General features: G+C 33.4%; 1 protein-coding gene across 3 annotated transcripts; it reads left to right on the top strand.

Annotated features, from left to right (window-relative positions):
- Positions 1–506: 506 nt before the first annotated feature.
- On the top strand, positions 507–17,142 carry LOC18102350 (AMP deaminase). Of its 3 annotated transcripts, none has more exons than XM_024611046.2 (19): positions 507–1,199; positions 1,437–1,630; positions 5,060–5,246; positions 6,725–6,897; positions 7,076–7,127; positions 8,157–8,284; positions 8,360–8,539; positions 11,090–11,157; positions 11,272–11,414; positions 11,717–11,778; positions 12,986–13,099; positions 13,577–13,717; positions 13,992–14,144; positions 15,179–15,232; positions 15,307–15,417; positions 15,839–16,012; positions 16,089–16,169; positions 16,584–16,682; positions 16,752–17,142. In XM_024611046.2, the coding sequence occupies exons 1-19, from the start codon at positions 740–742 to the stop codon at positions 16,818–16,820; spliced, it is 2,643 nt and encodes an 880-aa protein (XP_024466814.1). In that variant the 5' UTR covers positions 507–739; the 3' UTR covers positions 16,821–17,142. The 3 variants fall into 3 exon arrangements, with proteins under 3 accessions (XP_024466814.1, XP_024466816.1, XP_024466815.1); XM_024611047.2 differs by having other exon boundaries at positions 591–1,199; positions 6,725–6,858; XM_024611048.2 differs by lacking the exon at positions 13,577–13,717 and having other exon boundaries at positions 590–1,199.
- The last annotated feature ends 1,551 nt before the right edge of the window (positions 17,143–18,693 follow it).

Below are 18,693 nucleotides of genomic sequence, written 5' to 3'. Positions count from 1 at the left end.
CCTTTTTCAAGTATCTTTCATATACTTATGTTTATAGTTATAAAATTAAATCCAAACTCATAAATTTATAGTGATCTGCTGAAATCTAGTCTAGGTGAGACCCATATTTTTTTTTATCAAAATAATATTGTTTTAAGTTTTTTTTTAAAAAAATCAAAGATTACGTTGACTCAGATTAATCCAAGAGTCAATTCTACGACATGTGACTCTTGCCTTGTTTCGGGTTTAGTTCTTGTGATTATGATGTTTTGCTTGAATTTTTATATTTTAACTTATTATATGTTAATACTAATTTTTATATTTAATTCCATAGTATTTTAAATCAAATTTGGAAATTGATTATATAGTGTATTTGAAAATTTAATTCAGATATTTGACCTTTATTGAAGTGTAAATGGAGAAACTACGGGAAAAAAAGAGGAAAGAAAAGCCGCGCTCCATCCTTGCTGTGATTGCAACGCTGTTTTGCAATTTCACATTTCAATTTTTTTTTTTTTCTAAGCGAGTTGAAAAATCTGTACACTATAGCAGCTATAAAATAAAACCATCTCCCTGGGTCCCAATGGCTTTGAACTCCGTGCACCCTCCCCGCCCCGCCCCTCCCCTCCCCTCCCCTCAGTTGTATGGCACGTACCTAAAGGCCGAAAGGCTGTACCTATAAAACCAAAATTAAAACCTCACCGCCGACTCCCCTTTCTTTTTAGGGTTCTCCTTTGCTTCCTAACTCCGATACTGTATCATGGATTCATCATCACCGCCGCCATCATCTTCTCTGCAGCTAGCAATGGCGGCTCTAGTCGGTGCCTCACTAATGGCAATTTCTGCATTTTTCATTCACAAGCGCTCCGTCGACCAAGTCCTTGATCGCCTCATCACCATCCGCCGCAATTCTCTTCTCAAAGAAAAGGAAAAGGAAACCGTTGCAGTTGATGATAAAAATCATGATGAAGATGAAGAGCACGGATCAGACGGTGAACTGATTCTTATTGACCGGAAAATACTTGTGTCGCATTCCTTGGATGATGATACTGCAATTCCAAGTTATAGGAGGATGTCGTCTTCCATGCCCAATGTCGTGTTGATCAATGATTGGTTCGATGAGGAATCAATGAGGTTTGGCCTTGGTTCTCACCGAGAAGACAATAACCTCAATTTCATTCCCTTAGGGCTTCCGCCTCTGCATACGGTTCCAAGACAAGGTATTACTTATGTTTCTTTCGTGAGACTCGTAAATTATTTATATGCAGACTGAGGAGATTATTGCCCACAGTGAAAACCTTTACTGTTACTTCTTATGCTAACAACTTTAGTTAATTTTGTTTTATCGCTGGTGTGATTGGCATAGTTTATTGTAACAATTTAGGGAGAAATGGTTCTATTGGATTTTCTTCAGCTGGGCAAGCCTTTTATATTTTTTCCCTCTGTGCTATGTGCAGGTGATGATAAGACTCTGAACTACTCTAGTTCTCTTAAAAGACTGGCATCTATGGGCAGGTTAATGACTCCAAGGTCACCAAGTGGTAATGCCTTTGATTATTCTGGGGATTCTGAAGATGAAGGAACGGCACTTGCTGATGAAGATACCACTATTTATTCTCAGAATGTGGATTCTTCAGCTGATTATATAAATGTATGTGCCTATTGGGTTCAAGCTTTACAGTCTTTCTAATTATTAATATTTATTTCTTGAATTATAGCATCCAATTTGCAAAGATTATAATGCAATTGCTTGTTGCTCATGCTATTGATTAGATGGTAATGTGTGTTTCTTATGTGACTGTTTTAGAAAGAAAATAAACCATTAGTATCCCTTTTCTCTTGGACTGGTAATTTTTGCACGCACATACATTATTCAAGTTGTTGAAAAATTAGTTTACTTAAAAAGAAAATATTTAATTAAATTTATCAAGATAATTTTAATGAAGCGAAAATATTAAATATGTCAAGTGACAAACTTAGCATTAATTTTCATCATATTTGTTTTTTCAAATAATCAGCTTCTGATGATTATTTATTTACTTTCAAACAGGTTGCTTATTTTAATAATTTAAAAGAAATTAATTGAATAAACATTTAGAGGCAGGCAAATAAAAAAAAAATGCTAATTGACTTGAGGATTTATGTGTATAAATGAAAAAAAAATTCCTCAAGGTTTTTTTTGTCTTTTTTCATTATGTGTTGGTACTCATTTGAGATGGTCAGGCTATCATAAAATCATATCATGAAAAGCAAGGTTTTTTTCATGTATTTACCTCCCTTTTTCTTTCTTTTTGTTCCTTTTCTTGGCATCTTAGTTAGATTTTTTTTTAAATCTATATTTGTTATGTTAATAAATAATCAAATGGGATAAATATTTATTAATCATCACAATTCAATAAAATAGAATTAGAGGCATTTAGATCTTATAAAAGTTTAATAGATAATTCTATCATTAAACTAAAATAATAAAGGTACTTTTGTTGAATCAAATATAATCTTTTAGCATGAATACGAAATAACCTTATTAATATGTTATTGGACTCAATCTTATACATCCATAAACTAGCATTGAAGAAAGTAAGAATCCTAAAATATTGAGTATGAGAGTTTTAGTGTAAATAATATAGAGTTATATTCTAATAATTCTTATTAGTCATTTAGATAGAGTGTCATTATCATCAAAAGACTACTGCTAAAGGAATTGCTCGTGCACTGGATTGAGCTAGATTGATCAGGTGCTTGGACTTTAGAAGTCCTATTTATCTAAAAAATTCAACCTCTTTCTCCAAGCCCTTTTTCTATGTTAGGCAAGCTTGGGTACAAGGTGTGAACACATGCTCTCTCATGGTTTGTGGCTGCTAACTCTATTCATTCTACTCAACCTCCTCATTGAAAAGAGATTGATCCTCTTCACAAATAAAGAGGGTTATCCCATTGGAAAGATGTTGATATTGGTTGACAAGGGTGTGTAAGTCATGTTATACGATTGAACAACCAGTCCGTAATTATCTATTGACCATTAGGCTTGGGAATGGTGGTGCACATTTATAGAACTAGCACTCACCTCGCTTGTCGATCTTCCTATCCTACATAGGTTTCTTCTCTTCAATTTTTGAAAGAGGCATTATTATCTCGGATAGTCAGACCTAGACAAAGCTCAAGTGATTTAGGGCTTTTACTAAAAAAAAAAGATGGTATAGTTTGCCAGGTAATGGTAGTGAGCCTTGGAGGTAATGAGAAGCAACCTTTTATAATGGTCTTGATAATGGTTAGATTTTAGTTAGCTAAAGTAATTAATATTCCCATAAGTCCTGAATTTGCTTTTGTGTAGGTCACTTAGGTATACAAATGGTCAACCTTCTAGGAAAAAAAATACACACAATAAGTTAGTTAGGATATTAAAAGACTTTCTAAAATTAATTGCTAAAGGTACAATAGGCAATGAATTTTTTTAATTACTATAGTGTTTTAGGGTTATATTGTAGAAATAACCCTTTAAGTGTTACCTGCTTAGATTGACATCCCTTCAATTAATGTTTTTTTCTCCAACACGTGAATTATATAGGGTGTTTGAATTTACATCCATTCTATCAAATTATCTATTTAACCTGTTAAATGATGTGAAAATCATGATTTTCACTCTATTATCTAAATGATGTCGATAAAGTAAAAGTAAAATTAGTTTTTCCTCAATCTTAGATACCAAGGTCCAATATACCACAATCAAATTCAAGATCCTTTCTTTCAATTGCTACCCATCAAAAGCCAAATCCAGATCTCACACGAATCTAAATAGCCATATTACTATTCAAAAACCCAGATACCTACATCTACACAGAAAGTTGAATGAGCAAATACAAAATGATTGCAAACATGTTTATTCCAGAACAACTTAGGTCTGGGACATGAGTAAACTCTATTATTGAAATAGCAAAGAGATGATTGAGTGTCAATAAATAGTTTATGTTTCTTGGTCTCTAATTTATTGGCGACTTCTTTTGAAGTCATCCAAGTGGAAAACGATCGTGTTTGGGGAAGGACTTTGTCTATCAGCTTGAAGGTGATACACTTGCACAACTTGAAGGTCCAGCTGAAAAAAAATATTAGATGTTTGTTTTCATAAAAGTGCTCTATTTCTTTTTTTTCTTTCAATCTAATGATATTATACTCCTAGACATGACCTAAAAAACATGAATTTAGGGATTTCTTTTCTAAAAAAACTCTTGTGTTCAACACATAAAGAAGAATATGTACACAATTATGTCTAAGTGCTCCCACGAAACCACTATGTTAACAACATATGAGTTTTCTTTGAAGACACTAGCAATCAATTGAGAAATTATAAACAAAAAAATTAGCTAGTAAAAAATAGGAAAACTCTTGTTAAAAGGATAGATATATATTAGAAAATAATTAAGATGATAAGTAAGGAAATCATGTCTTTTACATCTATGAGATTTTTGTGTTAGATTATGACTTCAAGGTAGTTGAAAGAAAAATGAAAGGAGCCTCAAATGAAAAAAAAAAAGTAAAAATAAAAACTTTGAGGTCACGTAGTGGGAGGGAAAGGAGAGTTTAATTTGTTTTGAATTAATTGACACAAAGACCAAATTAAATTAAATATATAATAAGAATATTTTGGTCAAATCAAATGTTTCAATAGAGTTCATGCTTTTACGTATAGTCATGGATGAGGAGTGAAAATGCTTTAGATTATGTTGTATTGTAGTTCCCAATGCTTTAAAAACCTATTTATTGACTTGAATTGATTACTTTGTCATTTAGAGTGAATTTTCACTAATGATCATGGAAGCCAAGTCCCAACTCCACCCTACAAATTGTTTTGTGGTTTGTTGGCTGCCATGTGCATATGATTTGTGATAATGTTGGTTAAGATAGGTCAACAAAAACATCATTTTTGGCTAATATGTGTTCATATTAGTAAATTGCTATGTGTCTTTTTCCTTGCCATGTATTGATTATTTAAAGTTTTGTGAGCCTTTTTTATTTTTTACTTTTGGAGTGCCATTTAAAAAAGCATATTCAAATAAGTGCATAATTATTGCTAATGGGTTTGCAGGATATTGATCCAAAAATTCAAAATTCTACCGCTCTACAATTTAGTTATGTTGATAGTACAAATAGTGTTCCCGGCCAAAATTTTGAACAACATGGTGACAGAAAGGGACATGCAACTTCAGGTCATCAAGTGGGAAGCAATCCCGTTATTGCTACCATGATTTTACCTCAACGAACTTCTGTACCTGGTACTCTTTTTCTAGTCCTTTCTTGAGATCTTTGTTTTTGCTTTCATAGAGTGTTTTCTCTATATTATGTGTTGAATAGTTTATTGGCTTTCTTTTCTCAAAATATATTATTGTTATAAATAACACCATTTCTACCGCCGCCGCTACTGCCACCACCACAGATACAATAATTACTCCTATCGTTGTCACCACCACCACCACCACCACCACCACCACCACCACCATAGATACAATAATTATTCTTATTATTGTTATTATCATTACTACAACACAAACATCATTGTGAAATTGTTAACACCACTTTCTACCATTGTCACGATCACAATCTTTGATGGAGTAGTTTTTTAATTATTATTACAGTAATGTAAATTAAAATTTCATTTTCTCTTCGCAAGGAATGTAACAATTCATAGAGTCATTTATCTCACTGTGTTTCTCAATTTGGCTTTAGAGGGATAATAATGTTAGGCAAAAAGATGTCTTTCCTAAAACTCAAAGCAACACCTTTTCCAATTCTCGTTTTAGTGGCAGTTCCTGTGGTAGAAGTTCTTCCATACAATGCCATGGTTGTCTTAATAGGGGTTATATTGTAGCTAATTGTCACAACTCACCTTAGCTTTAGAGTATGAATATGAGAATAATGACATAAATGATTGTGACAGCTCAAGTTTATTTTACTTAATATGTAATTGTTAAACTGAATGTCTACATAGAATGTTTATATGTATGCATCCAAACAAATAAAATGGAAAATCCTAATGAATGTACGAAAGCATAGGAAAACTAAAATTATTAAACAAACCCTAGATTTCCTTCTAAAATAAATAGTCCTAAAAAATATATCATATGGGCCTGCATCAATGATTCATGTGGACAATTTTGATCGTGAGTTGATGGAGAATGTGGAGATAAATGTGAGGTGATTGCAATCTGGTTGGTGACTTATTGAGTTGGTTCTTCTCTCATCAGATACTTCTCTCCTGATGCAATAACCTGAAAAATTCTAACCAATCTTTCTTGATCAAGGTGATCAAAGATCAGTGTGAGATTGCAAGAAAACTTTTTCAAGCCCACGAGTAAGATAGCAAGCTTATGTGCTCATCTTTATGGTTTTTATTTGAATTATTTCTTCTTCTTTCTCAATGTCTTAAGGTGGTTTAAATATTTTCCTTTTTGTTTGAACGATTATTTTGACCTTTTTTCAACTAGCAGGAAACAAAAGGTGAGGGATATTTTTTTCTTATGGTTTTGGGTGATACACCTGATTTTCATGTGCTTTTTTATGGGATTTATGAATGGAACTTAACAAAAGAGGTGCAAATCCAAACACAGATAATTCATCTTTTGAAATAATAATAATAATAATAAAAATGTTTAGGGGGAGGCGATCCCAACAGCCAATATTTCAGGGGATCTTTGTACAAATTAACCTTTGATATTGACATATGTTCTCTTTCTCCCTAAATATTTCTACTCAGAGTCAATAAATATTGAAGAGGAAGAAGTGCGTAAGATGATTCGTGAATGTTTGGATCTGAGAAATAGTTATCTTTATACGGAAAAGGTCGCTCCATGGATGAAGCATTCTGTGGAAGAATCTACTGCATCAGAGGTGAATACTGATCACTTTGAACCTTTTCCAGCAACTTCAGTAAGTTACTTTCAGCTATTAATTTGAAATTCTCCACAAATATCATTAGTTACATTTTTTTTTTCTTTCCTTTTTTCTCTCTTAAATTTTTTCCCCTTTTAGTCCAGTGGAGCCGTTCTTCTATCCACAAAGCTCTTTTAATATTTCTTTTGATCATTTATCTTAAACTCTTGTGCAGCATTGCTTTAGGATGGAAGATGGAGTTGTTCATGTTTATGCCAGTGAACATGGTATGTAGTAACAGAGTATTATTCATTTTGATCAATCATTGTTTATACACTGGTGACTCTGAAGTTTAAGAAATTGGGAATGGCTTTGAACCTCCTTTTCAAACTATGCTTAAACAGTCTCCTGATAGCATTATCCTAGGACATAATTATTTGATCCAACTTGGTATCTGATGGGCCTTTGAATTGTGATCTTTGGATTCAAATCCCAATATATTTTCCAGTTCATAAGTTTGTTCTTGTAAAATGTCTTTGACAATGCTCCCATAAAACCAACCAATGAACTTGTTTCACAAAAGGAACATCTATCTGAATTTGACTCATGTTTCTCAGGTTAGCAATTGTTAGACTTGGAGCACATTTGTTAATCACAAAAATTGTATTAGATTTTCATGTTGAGTTGTTTGATCACGTTTCATGTTGGTGCTTCATATGTGTAATTCTTGCTGAAATGATTGTTAAGGGTGTGTTTGTTTAAGAGGTGCGCTGCACAGCACACCTTACAAACAAACACTCTCTAAGTTGGGTCACCACTTCCATATGTTAGCACTGGCTGTGTAGCATTTCCTATGTAGGATTATCCATAGAGAGAAATTGTTTAAATTACTTTTGGGTCTTGGACGTTTCGTTGTAGTTATATGCTAGTCACTGAATTCTTATGCTGTGGTAAAACATTAGTCCTTCCATACTCAATTTGTTTCAGTTCAAAATATACTCCACGGGTGTAGGGTTCAAATTCTACTAATACCTCAAAAAACTTGAAATTAATTTACCCAGAGCTCTTTTGGGCCTACATTGTATGATGTGGCCATGAGATCCAACTTGGAAGTAATAGCTTCTGGAACCCAAACTGAAAAAATGACTTGAAGGTAGATATACTCATGAAGAAAACATCTGGGTCATGGCTATTCTGCACATTTTTAAAGATCAAGTTTTTCTGAGACGGTATTTATTTTTTTAAATTTCGAAAGTTGTTACTTTATTAACTTTTTAGCATGTTTCTAATCAAGGATTTTTTAAATTTTAATCCAGATACTGTAGAACTTTTCCCTGTTGCTAGTGCAACCGCCTTTTTCACTGATATGCATCATGTCTTAAGAATCATGTCTATCGGAAATGTTCGCTCTGCATGCTATCTCAGGCTACGATTTCTCGAGGAGGTAATTTTCTTCAAACCTCCTTCTGGACTCGTGTTATTAACTTCAGCTTGTAACTTATATCTGCACACTATACAGAAATTCCGCCTTCATCTGTTAATAAATGCAGACAGGGAATCCATGGCTCAGAAGGGTGCACCCCACCGTGATTTCTACAATATCAGAAAAGTCGATACACATGTGCATCATTCTGCTTGCATGAACCAGAAGCATCTCTTGCGTTTCATCAAGTCAAAACTTAGAGAAGAACCAGATGAGGTACATCCCAATTTCCCACCAATTTGACCATGTAAGTTGTTTGCTTTGGTGATGTAAGACAACTTAGGATTTTTGGTGAACTAGGGATTCTAGGTGGAGATCAAGGTAAGGGCTTGATGTATGTGGAATTGAGATTGATTAATGATGTGTTAATTGGAGGATTTGGGACTGTTACTGTAAAGGTGAATGGTAATCCGAGATCACTGTAGCAAGCAAAGAGAAGAACAAAAGTGTGAAGGACAGCTCAGCTTTTAGATTTCTTTCCTACTGGTGTTTTATCAGGCTTGGAAAATGGAGAAGGTGCTCCTTGTACCGCATAAGTGCTTGATTTATATGCACCAAAAGGCCTAATAGTCTTAAATTAAATGGGAAAGGAAAACACACATAATAGTAAAATCCTAATTAATATTTTATCTGTAAATAGGACTAGACCACATTTATAAGAAAAAAAATATTCATAACAATTCTGCCTCGAACAACAGATTATTCATAACTTAAACTCAAACACTGAACCTGTCATTAAAACTTGTTCTTAGACTAGAAACCTCTTGATAAAGAATTAGGTTCCCTTTGGTATGACTTTTGCAAATATATTTAAGTTGCGTTTTAACTTTTGATTCAAAAAAAGTCATAAATACATTTAAAAATAACTTTTGACTTAAATAAAAAAGTTTACAAAATTGAATCATAATTTTGCTTCATTCAAACGTTAAAGTTCTTAACTTTGAAATTATTGATTTTAACTTATACTACTCCAAAATGTTGTTGAGTCTTCTTTTTTTGCAAAACATGCTTCTAATTTGACCCCTTTTTATCACAGGTTATTTTTGAAAAGTAACTTCTGAATTATGACTCAAAAGTCAAAAGTTATTTTTCACAAGCCATGCCAAACAGACTCTAGTTCTAACTAAGATAACTTGGTTTTGATTTTTCCAAGGTACATGTGTCTTCTATAACCATAAAGTGTGCCATCAATTCTTCCTTTTATTTTTTACTTCAGAAAACTTGATGTTGAGTTTTTAAGTGTGGTAATATAAAGCTCTTAACACTTTGACATGTGCTGATTCAGTTGATGTTATCTTTACCAAAGATTGAGGAGACCGTGGAATGAATTGTTGATAATTCTGAAGTTTTATAAAGTTGTGAGAGGAAGATATTGCACCGTATTCCCTTTGTCACCAACAATTTCATTGGCAATATTGTGCTTCTATTTTGCTAACTCCATTCTATTGACTATGCTTGACAGTTCTGTTCAATAGCGCTTTTATCATCTTCGCTTTCTGGTGGCTGTATGTGCTATTCCAGCTGTGTTTGTCTTAGATTTGATGTAGCTTGAACCTTTTTTTTCCCCTTCATGTCAAACTGCTTGGTTTGCTTCCTTATCAAAGGAACACTTTTCTCTTGAGTTTTGTAATTGCAATTGCTTTAAAAATTAATTTGCAATATTCTCTAAGGAGTCTTCTATTTCTTTAACTAATTTTTCATCTACATTGCTATAGAACTGGACATCCATTTGACAGTAGTTATTGTAGATATCTTGCCTCTTAAGAGAAAGCATTGCAGAAATAACACTTTGCTGATATAGCAAATAAGGCAGATTCTTTAATCATGATTACATTATCCAACAAACACCAATATTTGATAGAGCACTTCCATTGTGACTTGATGCAATTGATCTAATAAAACTTGGGTTGATTGAATGAATGACTCCTTATAAGACACCTTAACAGGATTATACATTCCTAATATTGCCACCTGCAGCATTTATTGTGTTCAAACTTTATGTAATTAATTTAAAACCTGGATGCTGGAGAAAGAAATAAAAGAGGAGGTATCACTTTATCTTTGATACGAAATTGATGTGGGACAATTTAGATTTTGTGTACCACAAAATATTTTTGGTGAGCTAGGTTTGGAGAAGTTGAGCTTTTAAGTTGGAATCAGGATTGAGGTTTGATGTGTGTAGAGTTGGGATGTGTGTAGAGTTGGGATTGATTAAGGAGGGTTTGAGATTGTTGTTTTAGTTGTGATAAGTAATCCGAGATTACTAATAGCAAGAAGAAAGGGAAGAAGCAGAACACTGAGGGCCGCAACCCTCAAACTAAACAAAAATAAGCATAACTATATTTTTCAAAGTCCCTTCCTATTAACATAGAATAGGTGCTTCCGTTTTATGCACGTAAAGGAAAGCAGACATAACAGAAAATTTGTAATTGATACTTAATTGATACTCTAAATCCCAAATAAGACTAGACCCTGTATCAAATTTGAACTAGTTCTTTTTAGCAAGAATATGCAGAAATTACATTTCTTCCCTGCTTACACAATTTTCCCATAGCCGAAATTCAACCCCTACAGTAAGAAACCTATTATTGAAACATATTTGTAGAAGAGGAAACCTCTTTGTTGATCAATCCAAAGTAAATAGAACTTATGTAACAATAGCTCAGGTGCGTTATCATTTAGTTAGATAATTTTTTGTTTATTTTCTTTCTTTCAATGTTATCTTTAGATGCCTTTTATTACGTGCTAAGTACATTGGTTTTGCAGGTTGTTATATTCAGAGATGGAAAATACATGACGCTAAATGAAGTTTTTGAGAGTTTAGATTTGACTGTGTATGTATTATGTTCTATTGATATCCTATTTGATTGGGTGTATATGTTATGTTTTTATCAATATCCTCATTGTGAGGAATGATTTTGATATAGCATTTTAAACTTGCATGTCAGGTATGATTTGAATGTTGATTTGTTGGATGTCCATGCTGATAAGAGCACCTTTCACCGTTTTGATAAATTCAACCTCAAATATAATCCTTGTGGACAAAGCAGACTCAGAGAGATCTTTTTAAAGCAGGATAATCTCATTCAAGGTTATTAGTGTAGTACTTACAGCCATTCTAATAAATTGCTACATAATTGTTTTCTTCGACTAGGCCATTTTTGCGAGCGATGTCTTTGTTCTGATGTTTGTTTTCACTGCATGTATTTGACTTCTTTTTGAACTATTGGTACTTGCTTAATTGTGTTAAATATTTTGAGTTGTAGGAACTGTTCTGTGGTTGCTCTTTTTTTTTGGTACTTGAAGACATCTAATGAAGTGAATTTCTGTGTTCAATTAGATTGTTTTTGACAGAAAAAAAAGTGTGTGCTGACTTTAACTGAATTATGATAGGACGTTTCTTGGCTGAAGTAACAAAAAGAGTTTTATCAGATCTTGAGGCAAGCAAATACCAGGTTTTGCTTCGCAATCCAGTGCTTGTCTATTCTTTTAGTTTTTCCATTTCTTTTTCCTGAAAGATAATGCCTTACATTCTAAGGAGCACCTGTGTTTCATATTTTGTCTCTTTGTGGACCCTTTGTGCATTGATATCCTGCTATCCTACCTGAACAATTGTTTTCTCATTCTTCAGTCATTCAAAGTATGTGCACAAATGTTGTGTACTGTACACAAAGTAGGAAAGGGAGTTTTCTTCTTCTTATATTTTTGGCAGCATTTATATGCAACTGGAAAAAAAAAATCTCTTCACAAGTTCTCTCCCTCTCATTTTCTGCATGTACGTCCGTAAGCTCCCTGTAAGTTCTAGAAACTGATTTCAGAGGCCAAAATCTTGATTCATGTGCAATGAAATCTTTTTCTAGCTGCTCAAGTTTGAGCAAGTATTTGCATGGTTTTTTGGCTCTGCATCAATGAACCTTTTGTTGCTCTTGGATGCTGTATGGCATAAGGCTTTTTTATTTTGATTTTATTGACATTTGGATCTTTTAGCGGTCGGGGGAAATTATATGTCACGGTTTTTAGTTTGCCTTGGGAAGTTTTTTGATGTATATCAGTGGTGAATGAAGATGCTCAAAAGATTTATATAAAAACTGGACAAAAAAATATACCTTACTATTTCAGGACAGCTTTGGAATTATTTGCAATATGCTTAGGAATTCTATAGGCATATTTAAACTATCCTTTTTGTTGGTCCTCAACAATGGACATTACTGGTTTGGGCACTATGTAAAACTAATTTGGGCTCTCCTTTAGTCCCTAATAAGCCATAATGTTAGGCAGGATGGCAGTTTCAGAGGTATCATCACCAATGTTGCTAGCCTGTAATTGTCAGTTTGGCTGCTGGTTGCTTTTACAGTCTGCCTTTTGTTTTTCTCTCTTGTCATGCTCTGGATCAACTCCTTTTTTTTCTCATGTTGCCAGGGCTGGCTTAGGCTGCCCCCTTGCAACTATGCTCACGCCCATTGATGATAGTTGCATCTCTTGCCACAAGCCATTAGTCACACTCGTCAGGCTCCCTTACATGTTCTCTGTTATCATTTGATTATTTTGTATCCAATGATTATGAATTGCTACAAATAGCTGTAAGCTCAGTTATTGACTTAAGTTCTAATAAAAACATTTTTATTATTATTGACACCAAAATTTGTTATCCAATAAACTCAGATGGCCGAGTATAGAGTATCCATATATGGGAGAAAACAAAGTGAATGGGACCAGTTGGCAAGTTGGTTCATTAATAATGCAATTTACAGTGAGAATGCTGTTTGGTTGATCCAGGTAATTTTTAATGCTGTGCCTTTTCTTATGGAAGCTGCATTGTTATGTGTGTTTAGCCATTCATCCACCCAACTAATTAGAGTGGCCACTCCTGAGCATGATGATTCATACCATTAGAATGTATTTGCTCAGAACTTTGGACCATGAGAAACTTATTTAAACACAAGATAGTTTATATTAGGAAGAAAAAATTGTTTATATTGGAACAAAAGATTCTAAGCCTTTTTTTTTAGTAAATCGAAGTCTTGAACTATCATGTGGCATTGTTTATCTATTGTTAGAAATAAGTTGACAAAATTGAATATGTTGCATCAGTATCACTTGGAGCATCACTGTTCTAGGCAAATTTAAGTGTTCTAGAATCAAGTCCTCACTGGTAACAATTCATGAGTTTGCTTGGAGTGAAATCTTTATTGGGTTTTCCCGTTATCTTCACCACTTTTTTTTTCCTTTTTAATAAAAATCTTGTTCGAGCAGCTTCCACGGCTTTACAATGTATACAAGCAAATGGGAACAGTTACTTCGTTCCAGAATATTCTTGATAATGTTTTCATTCCACTATTCGAAGTTACAATCAATCCGAGCTCCCATCCTCAACTACATGTTTTTTTAATGCAGGTAAATTTATCTCATAGTTTCTCTTATTTGAACATATTGTATATCCGTAATAATTTGATTGGCATGTAGTTTTTAGTGGATATAGTTAGGAAGTTCATGTTTTCCTCTTTGGTCCAACAAACATGATTTTTTAAAAAAATTTATTTCTTTATCTCTGCTGTGCTTTTGCTTGTGTAATTCACAACCCATTTATTAGAAAAAGGTCTGCCTCAACATGCTGAAATGTTAGAGACCATCCTCTGAGAATTAAATTAATGCTCTTATCTTCATGCAGGTTGTGGGATTAGATATTGTTGATGATGAAAGCAGACCAGAAAGGCGTCCAACTAAACACATGCCAAAGCCAGCTGAATGGACCAATGAGTTTAATCCAGCATATTCCTATTATGCATATTACTGTTATGCGAACTTGTATACTCTTAACAAGGTGTGCATTGCTTGCTACTTTTTGGTTTCTTTAACAATGCTTTATGTAGCTTGTTTTTGTCTAGTTATTGGGTGTATTAATGTTGATACAAGTTCAATGTTATAGCAAGCTCCATAGTAGTACGATAGTTTCTACTCTCAACGGTGAGTTTGGCCTGGTGGTAAAATAGAGGAATGGTTTTTGCTACAATTGTTCCCCCTTTTTGGTTCGTTCAGTTAGGGAAAGGGAGGGAATTTCACCCAGTTGAGGGGGGCTGGTTGAAATTTCAACAACATAATCTCTTTTAGCTTTTTTTTCTTTCCTTTTTTTGTTTGTTTGTCTCCTGTTTTCCATTGCACCTCTTCTCAATATCTCCTTTCTACTACTGGCAACCTGTCTCTTCAGAAACACAATGAAACATCTTTGAGAAAGGTATACCACTAACAATTAATTGAATGTTTATCCCAGATTTTTACCTCATTAAAGAATTTGACTTAAGTTGCCTTGCTGTATAGTTGGCTGATGCATGTAGTCTATAACTTTTGCATGATGATCTCCAGGATATGTGGTGATATATAAAGCAAATTATAGTACTGGACTTATTAATTCATCAAGTTCATTTATCAAAATAACCAGAAAAGGCCATTGTCAAATTATGGTCCTACTGAAGTGGGATGGAAACTTTTGAGACAGTCCTCTCAGCATTTTTAATGAAATGGATGCTTACAAGATTGAACATGCTGCTTGTGTTGCAAGCCCCAAGATCTCACCACGCAATATCCCCTATTCTTACCAGAATGCTCGATAAATTTGTTGCCTCAATTTCATTTTGGCAGGAGGAATGTTTTTGAGTAATTACTTAACAGGTTGATTTGCCTAGGACAAATGCATTAGTCAAGAACTCATTTGGTTAATTTTGTTGGATGGCAATGTTTGTTTTATTTGTTTGTCTATTACACCTTCATGTTGCTCTTTCTTGGAAAATAGAAAATAAAAGGAGGTAAAACCTTTTATGCTGATCATGTTCCAATTGTTTTGTTCTCCAACTTTTCCAGCTTCGCGAATCAAAAGGATTGCCTACAATCAAATTTCGTCCACACTGTGGAGAGGTTATTGCTCTTCTTGATCTTTCTTTTATTTTTGCTTGGATTGCTGAGCTGCTGACGATCAGTACAATATGCAGGCTGGTGATGTTGACCATTTGGCTGCTGCATTCCTTCTATGCAATAATATATCTCATGGGATCAATTTGCGGAAATCCCCTGTCTTGCAATATTTGTATTACCTTGCTCAGGTTAGCTCCACTTGACTCTGGGAAACATGCAGTTGAAATAATGGAATATGCTTGTGATTTGCAACGAAACATTGTATTATCAGGAAGAAATCTTCTTCCATTTAGCATCGTTGTATTATTTTGCATATCTTAATATATGTTCCTGTTGCTAGGGGAAAAAACTGTTATCTGCCATCTAATATCCTAGAGACACATGTTTATGTTCTTCATTTGACTTTGCACTAGTGCTTCACCTTAGTGAAATTACTATTGATTTTGAACTTCCTAGTCCTTTCTCTTTTAAAAAACTCCAGAGTAGAAATATTTTCCTTTTCTTTTCTTTTATTTTCTTTTCTTTTCTGTCATCTTGCATCTTATGCAGTTGTATATCCATAAGTTGGAAAATGCTCCGATGATTAACAACTGTCACTTTTATTTCCAGATTGGATTGGCTATGTCACCATTGAGCAATAATTCCCTTTTCCTGAACTATCATCACAACCCATTTCCTATATTCTTCCAGCGTGGCTTGAATGTTTCTCTCTCAACTGATGACCCCTTGCAAATTCATTTAACAAAAGAACCATTAGTGGAAGAGTACAGTGTTGCAGCAAAGGTTCGGTAGTTCCATATTTATTATTTGTAATTTCAGTTGTAGTGGTGCATGCTATAGAATTCTGTTCTTTTTTCAGGTATGGAAGCTCAGTGCATGTGACCTATGCGAGATAGCGAGAAATTCTGTTTATCAATCTGGATTTTCCCATGCAGCAAAGGTGAGAAAATTGAAAAATAGGAGAAACGAATGTTGGTAGTAAACATGTTTGTGAGAAGAAAAAATAAATGTTCATTCAAGTATCCAAAGTAAACTCTACTGTTATGAGAAACTCATGGCATTAGATTTAAAGGATAACTCTCAAATACAGTTAAACCTCTATAAATTAATACTCTTGGAACTGTGAAAATTTATTAATTAATCGAGATATTATTTAAACTTCAAATTTAAGTTGGGACTGAACGAAAATATTATTCAAGGTTATTAATTTATCGAGGTTATATTTTAAGTATTTGAAAGGACATTTATTTTCATTACAAGTTTAAAAGAATTATGAGTGATATTTTGTTTTTAAAGCACCATATAGCTTTGTAGAGTAAGGTTCAGAGGATCCTTCTTTGGGTTTATACTGCAGTTACATTGGTTGGGTAGCAAATATTTTTTGCGGGGGCCAGAAGGAAACAACATTCACAAGTCAAACGTACCCGATATAAGGATTGTCTTTCGACACGAGGTATGTTTTTAAAGTATCTGGTAACTTGCTATGCAATCTTATCATGGCTAATGATTGAGAGATATGCAGACATGGAAAGAGGAGATGCAGTATGTTTTCTTGGGGATTGACAAATTTCCTGAAGAACTAGATTTCTGAGTGCGGTGTTGAAGAATGAAGCAATTCATAAATAGTCTCATATGCACAAGTGGGAAATTCTATCAGCATCCTTGGATGAGTTGGATTTAGCAATTTTACCGAGCAACCAATGGCAATAAAGCAGAATGTTAAATAGCTTTTCAGGGTTGATGAGGCAATTTTATGTAGCACTATCGTATTGGTTCTGCAGGCATTCATGTTGAAACGAGCAAGTTTGCCTTTGCCTTTTCTTTTTCTTTTTCTTTTTCAAAACAATGTATTTTACTCCTTTTTTTAAATAAATAAAAAAAAAAAAACAAGCTGTGAGTCTTAATTTCTAAAATAGTGGAATGAAATTTTTTGTTTAGGGACTCGTAGCATCAAGTATTTTGATCTGTAGTATCTCACGGTTGAGTACCTTTTAGCAAAGAAAACCTTTTTTTTAAAGGACATGCATGATTTCTTATGAGTCATCGTCTAAAGACTTTTCCATGATGAAAAAAATCAGGAGCTAAAATATGTATTGCAAATTAAAAAAAAAACGTTTTTTCTTATTTACTTTTAATTAATGTGTGTTGCTAAAATATACAGAGCAACAAAAGATCAATAATAAAATAAAATTGTACATGGAAATGATGGGGAGGGGGAAATAGAATTCTGTTTTTTTTTTTTTTTCCTCCCAAAAATGGAACAAATATGTAAACGAAAAAGGTGTAGGCTTGTAGTTGTAGGCACTAGGGCTGCCTGGCTTGGTCGCAGGACTTCATGAGGGCCTGGCCTGAATGCTGTGAGGTTTTTAATAAGAGAATAAAACAGCGAGTGGACAATGCATCGCCCCCCAGCCTTTGCCATTTTCAAGCTTTCCTTGCTTACTAGGTTCACCCGCACTAATGCAGGTTAGGTTAAATTTCAAGTGTTGTAAATGTTTTTTGAAAAAGAAAAAAATTTATGACTTGGGTTAAATAAATTGGTTTTATTTAAATTAGATAATAAAAAAAACAACAATAACAAATAAATATTTAAAAAAAAAAACGTGATCATGATAATCTAGATTATTTTTTAAATGAGACCGAGTCAATTATTAATTTATTAAATATGAAATGATGAAATGAGGTAAAAAAAAATGATCTAAAACACATGGCTTAGTCAACCTGAGTTAGCATGATAAATCTATAACCCTAGTAGTCAAGATTGAGCCAACTTAGGTTATCTCATCAAACCTGCAGCTCAAGTCATAAGATTTAGATAATCCGATAGAAAAAAATAAAGAAAATCAATGTCAACCAGCGTTAACTTCTCGAACCTGTGATCTAGGTCATTAGACTCGAAGCACCATATCTGAAAAAATTATGAAGCCCAATTCTCAATCAATTAAATGTTGAAAGATGAAATTAAAAAAATAATTTCAATTATACAAAAGGATTCAAAACAAAAATTGTAATAAAAAGAACGAGGAATAAAATTGATATATAAAATAAATTCAATTATACAAAGGATTCAAAAAAAATTATAATTCAAAAAATAAGGATCAAAATTGATATATAAAATAAATTTTAGTTTGGCCACTAGGAGGCGCCACATGCATCTCCTGAAGGGCATAGGTTCTTCCCACACAAATACGCACGTCAACCACACAAACGCACACGTCAACCACTTTTTATTTTTTATATTTACTCAAATACCAAATTTACCCTCAGTTGATACGGTAATAACAAAAAATACCATTATGAAAATATAAAAAAGACTTTGGGTGCTGATTTTAAAATTTTTTCTTTGAAGGACATTTTGGTCGTTTCACCATGATTTTTATTTTTTTTATTTTTATATTTAATTAAATACCAAAATTTCCCTCAGCTAACTTGATAATAACAAAAAAAAACCTTTGTGAAAATAA

This window comes from Populus trichocarpa, chromosome 10 (genome assembly GCF_000002775.5).
Source record: "Populus trichocarpa isolate Nisqually-1 chromosome 10, P.trichocarpa_v4.1, whole genome shotgun sequence".
NCBI classification, from domain to species: Eukaryota; Viridiplantae; Streptophyta; class Magnoliopsida; order Malpighiales; family Salicaceae; genus Populus; species Populus trichocarpa.
This window is presented reverse-complemented; position numbering and strand designations above follow the sequence as displayed.

What these genes read in the sequence shown, in the direction of transcription:
- LOC18102350 (XM_024611046.2), top strand. Translation starts at nt 740, where the DNA reads ATGGATTCATCATCACCGCCGCCATCATCTTCTCTGCAGCTAGCAATG. An exon ending in AACCTTTTCCAGCAACTTCA is followed by an intron (nt 6,898 to 7,075) that starts GTAAGTTACTTT and finishes ACTCTTGTGCAG; the next exon opens with CATTGCTTTAGGATGGAAGA. An exon ending in AGTACAGTGTTGCAGCAAAG is followed by an intron (nt 16,013 to 16,088) that starts GTTCGGTAGTTC and finishes TTCTTTTTTCAG; the next exon opens with GTATGGAAGCTCAGTGCATG.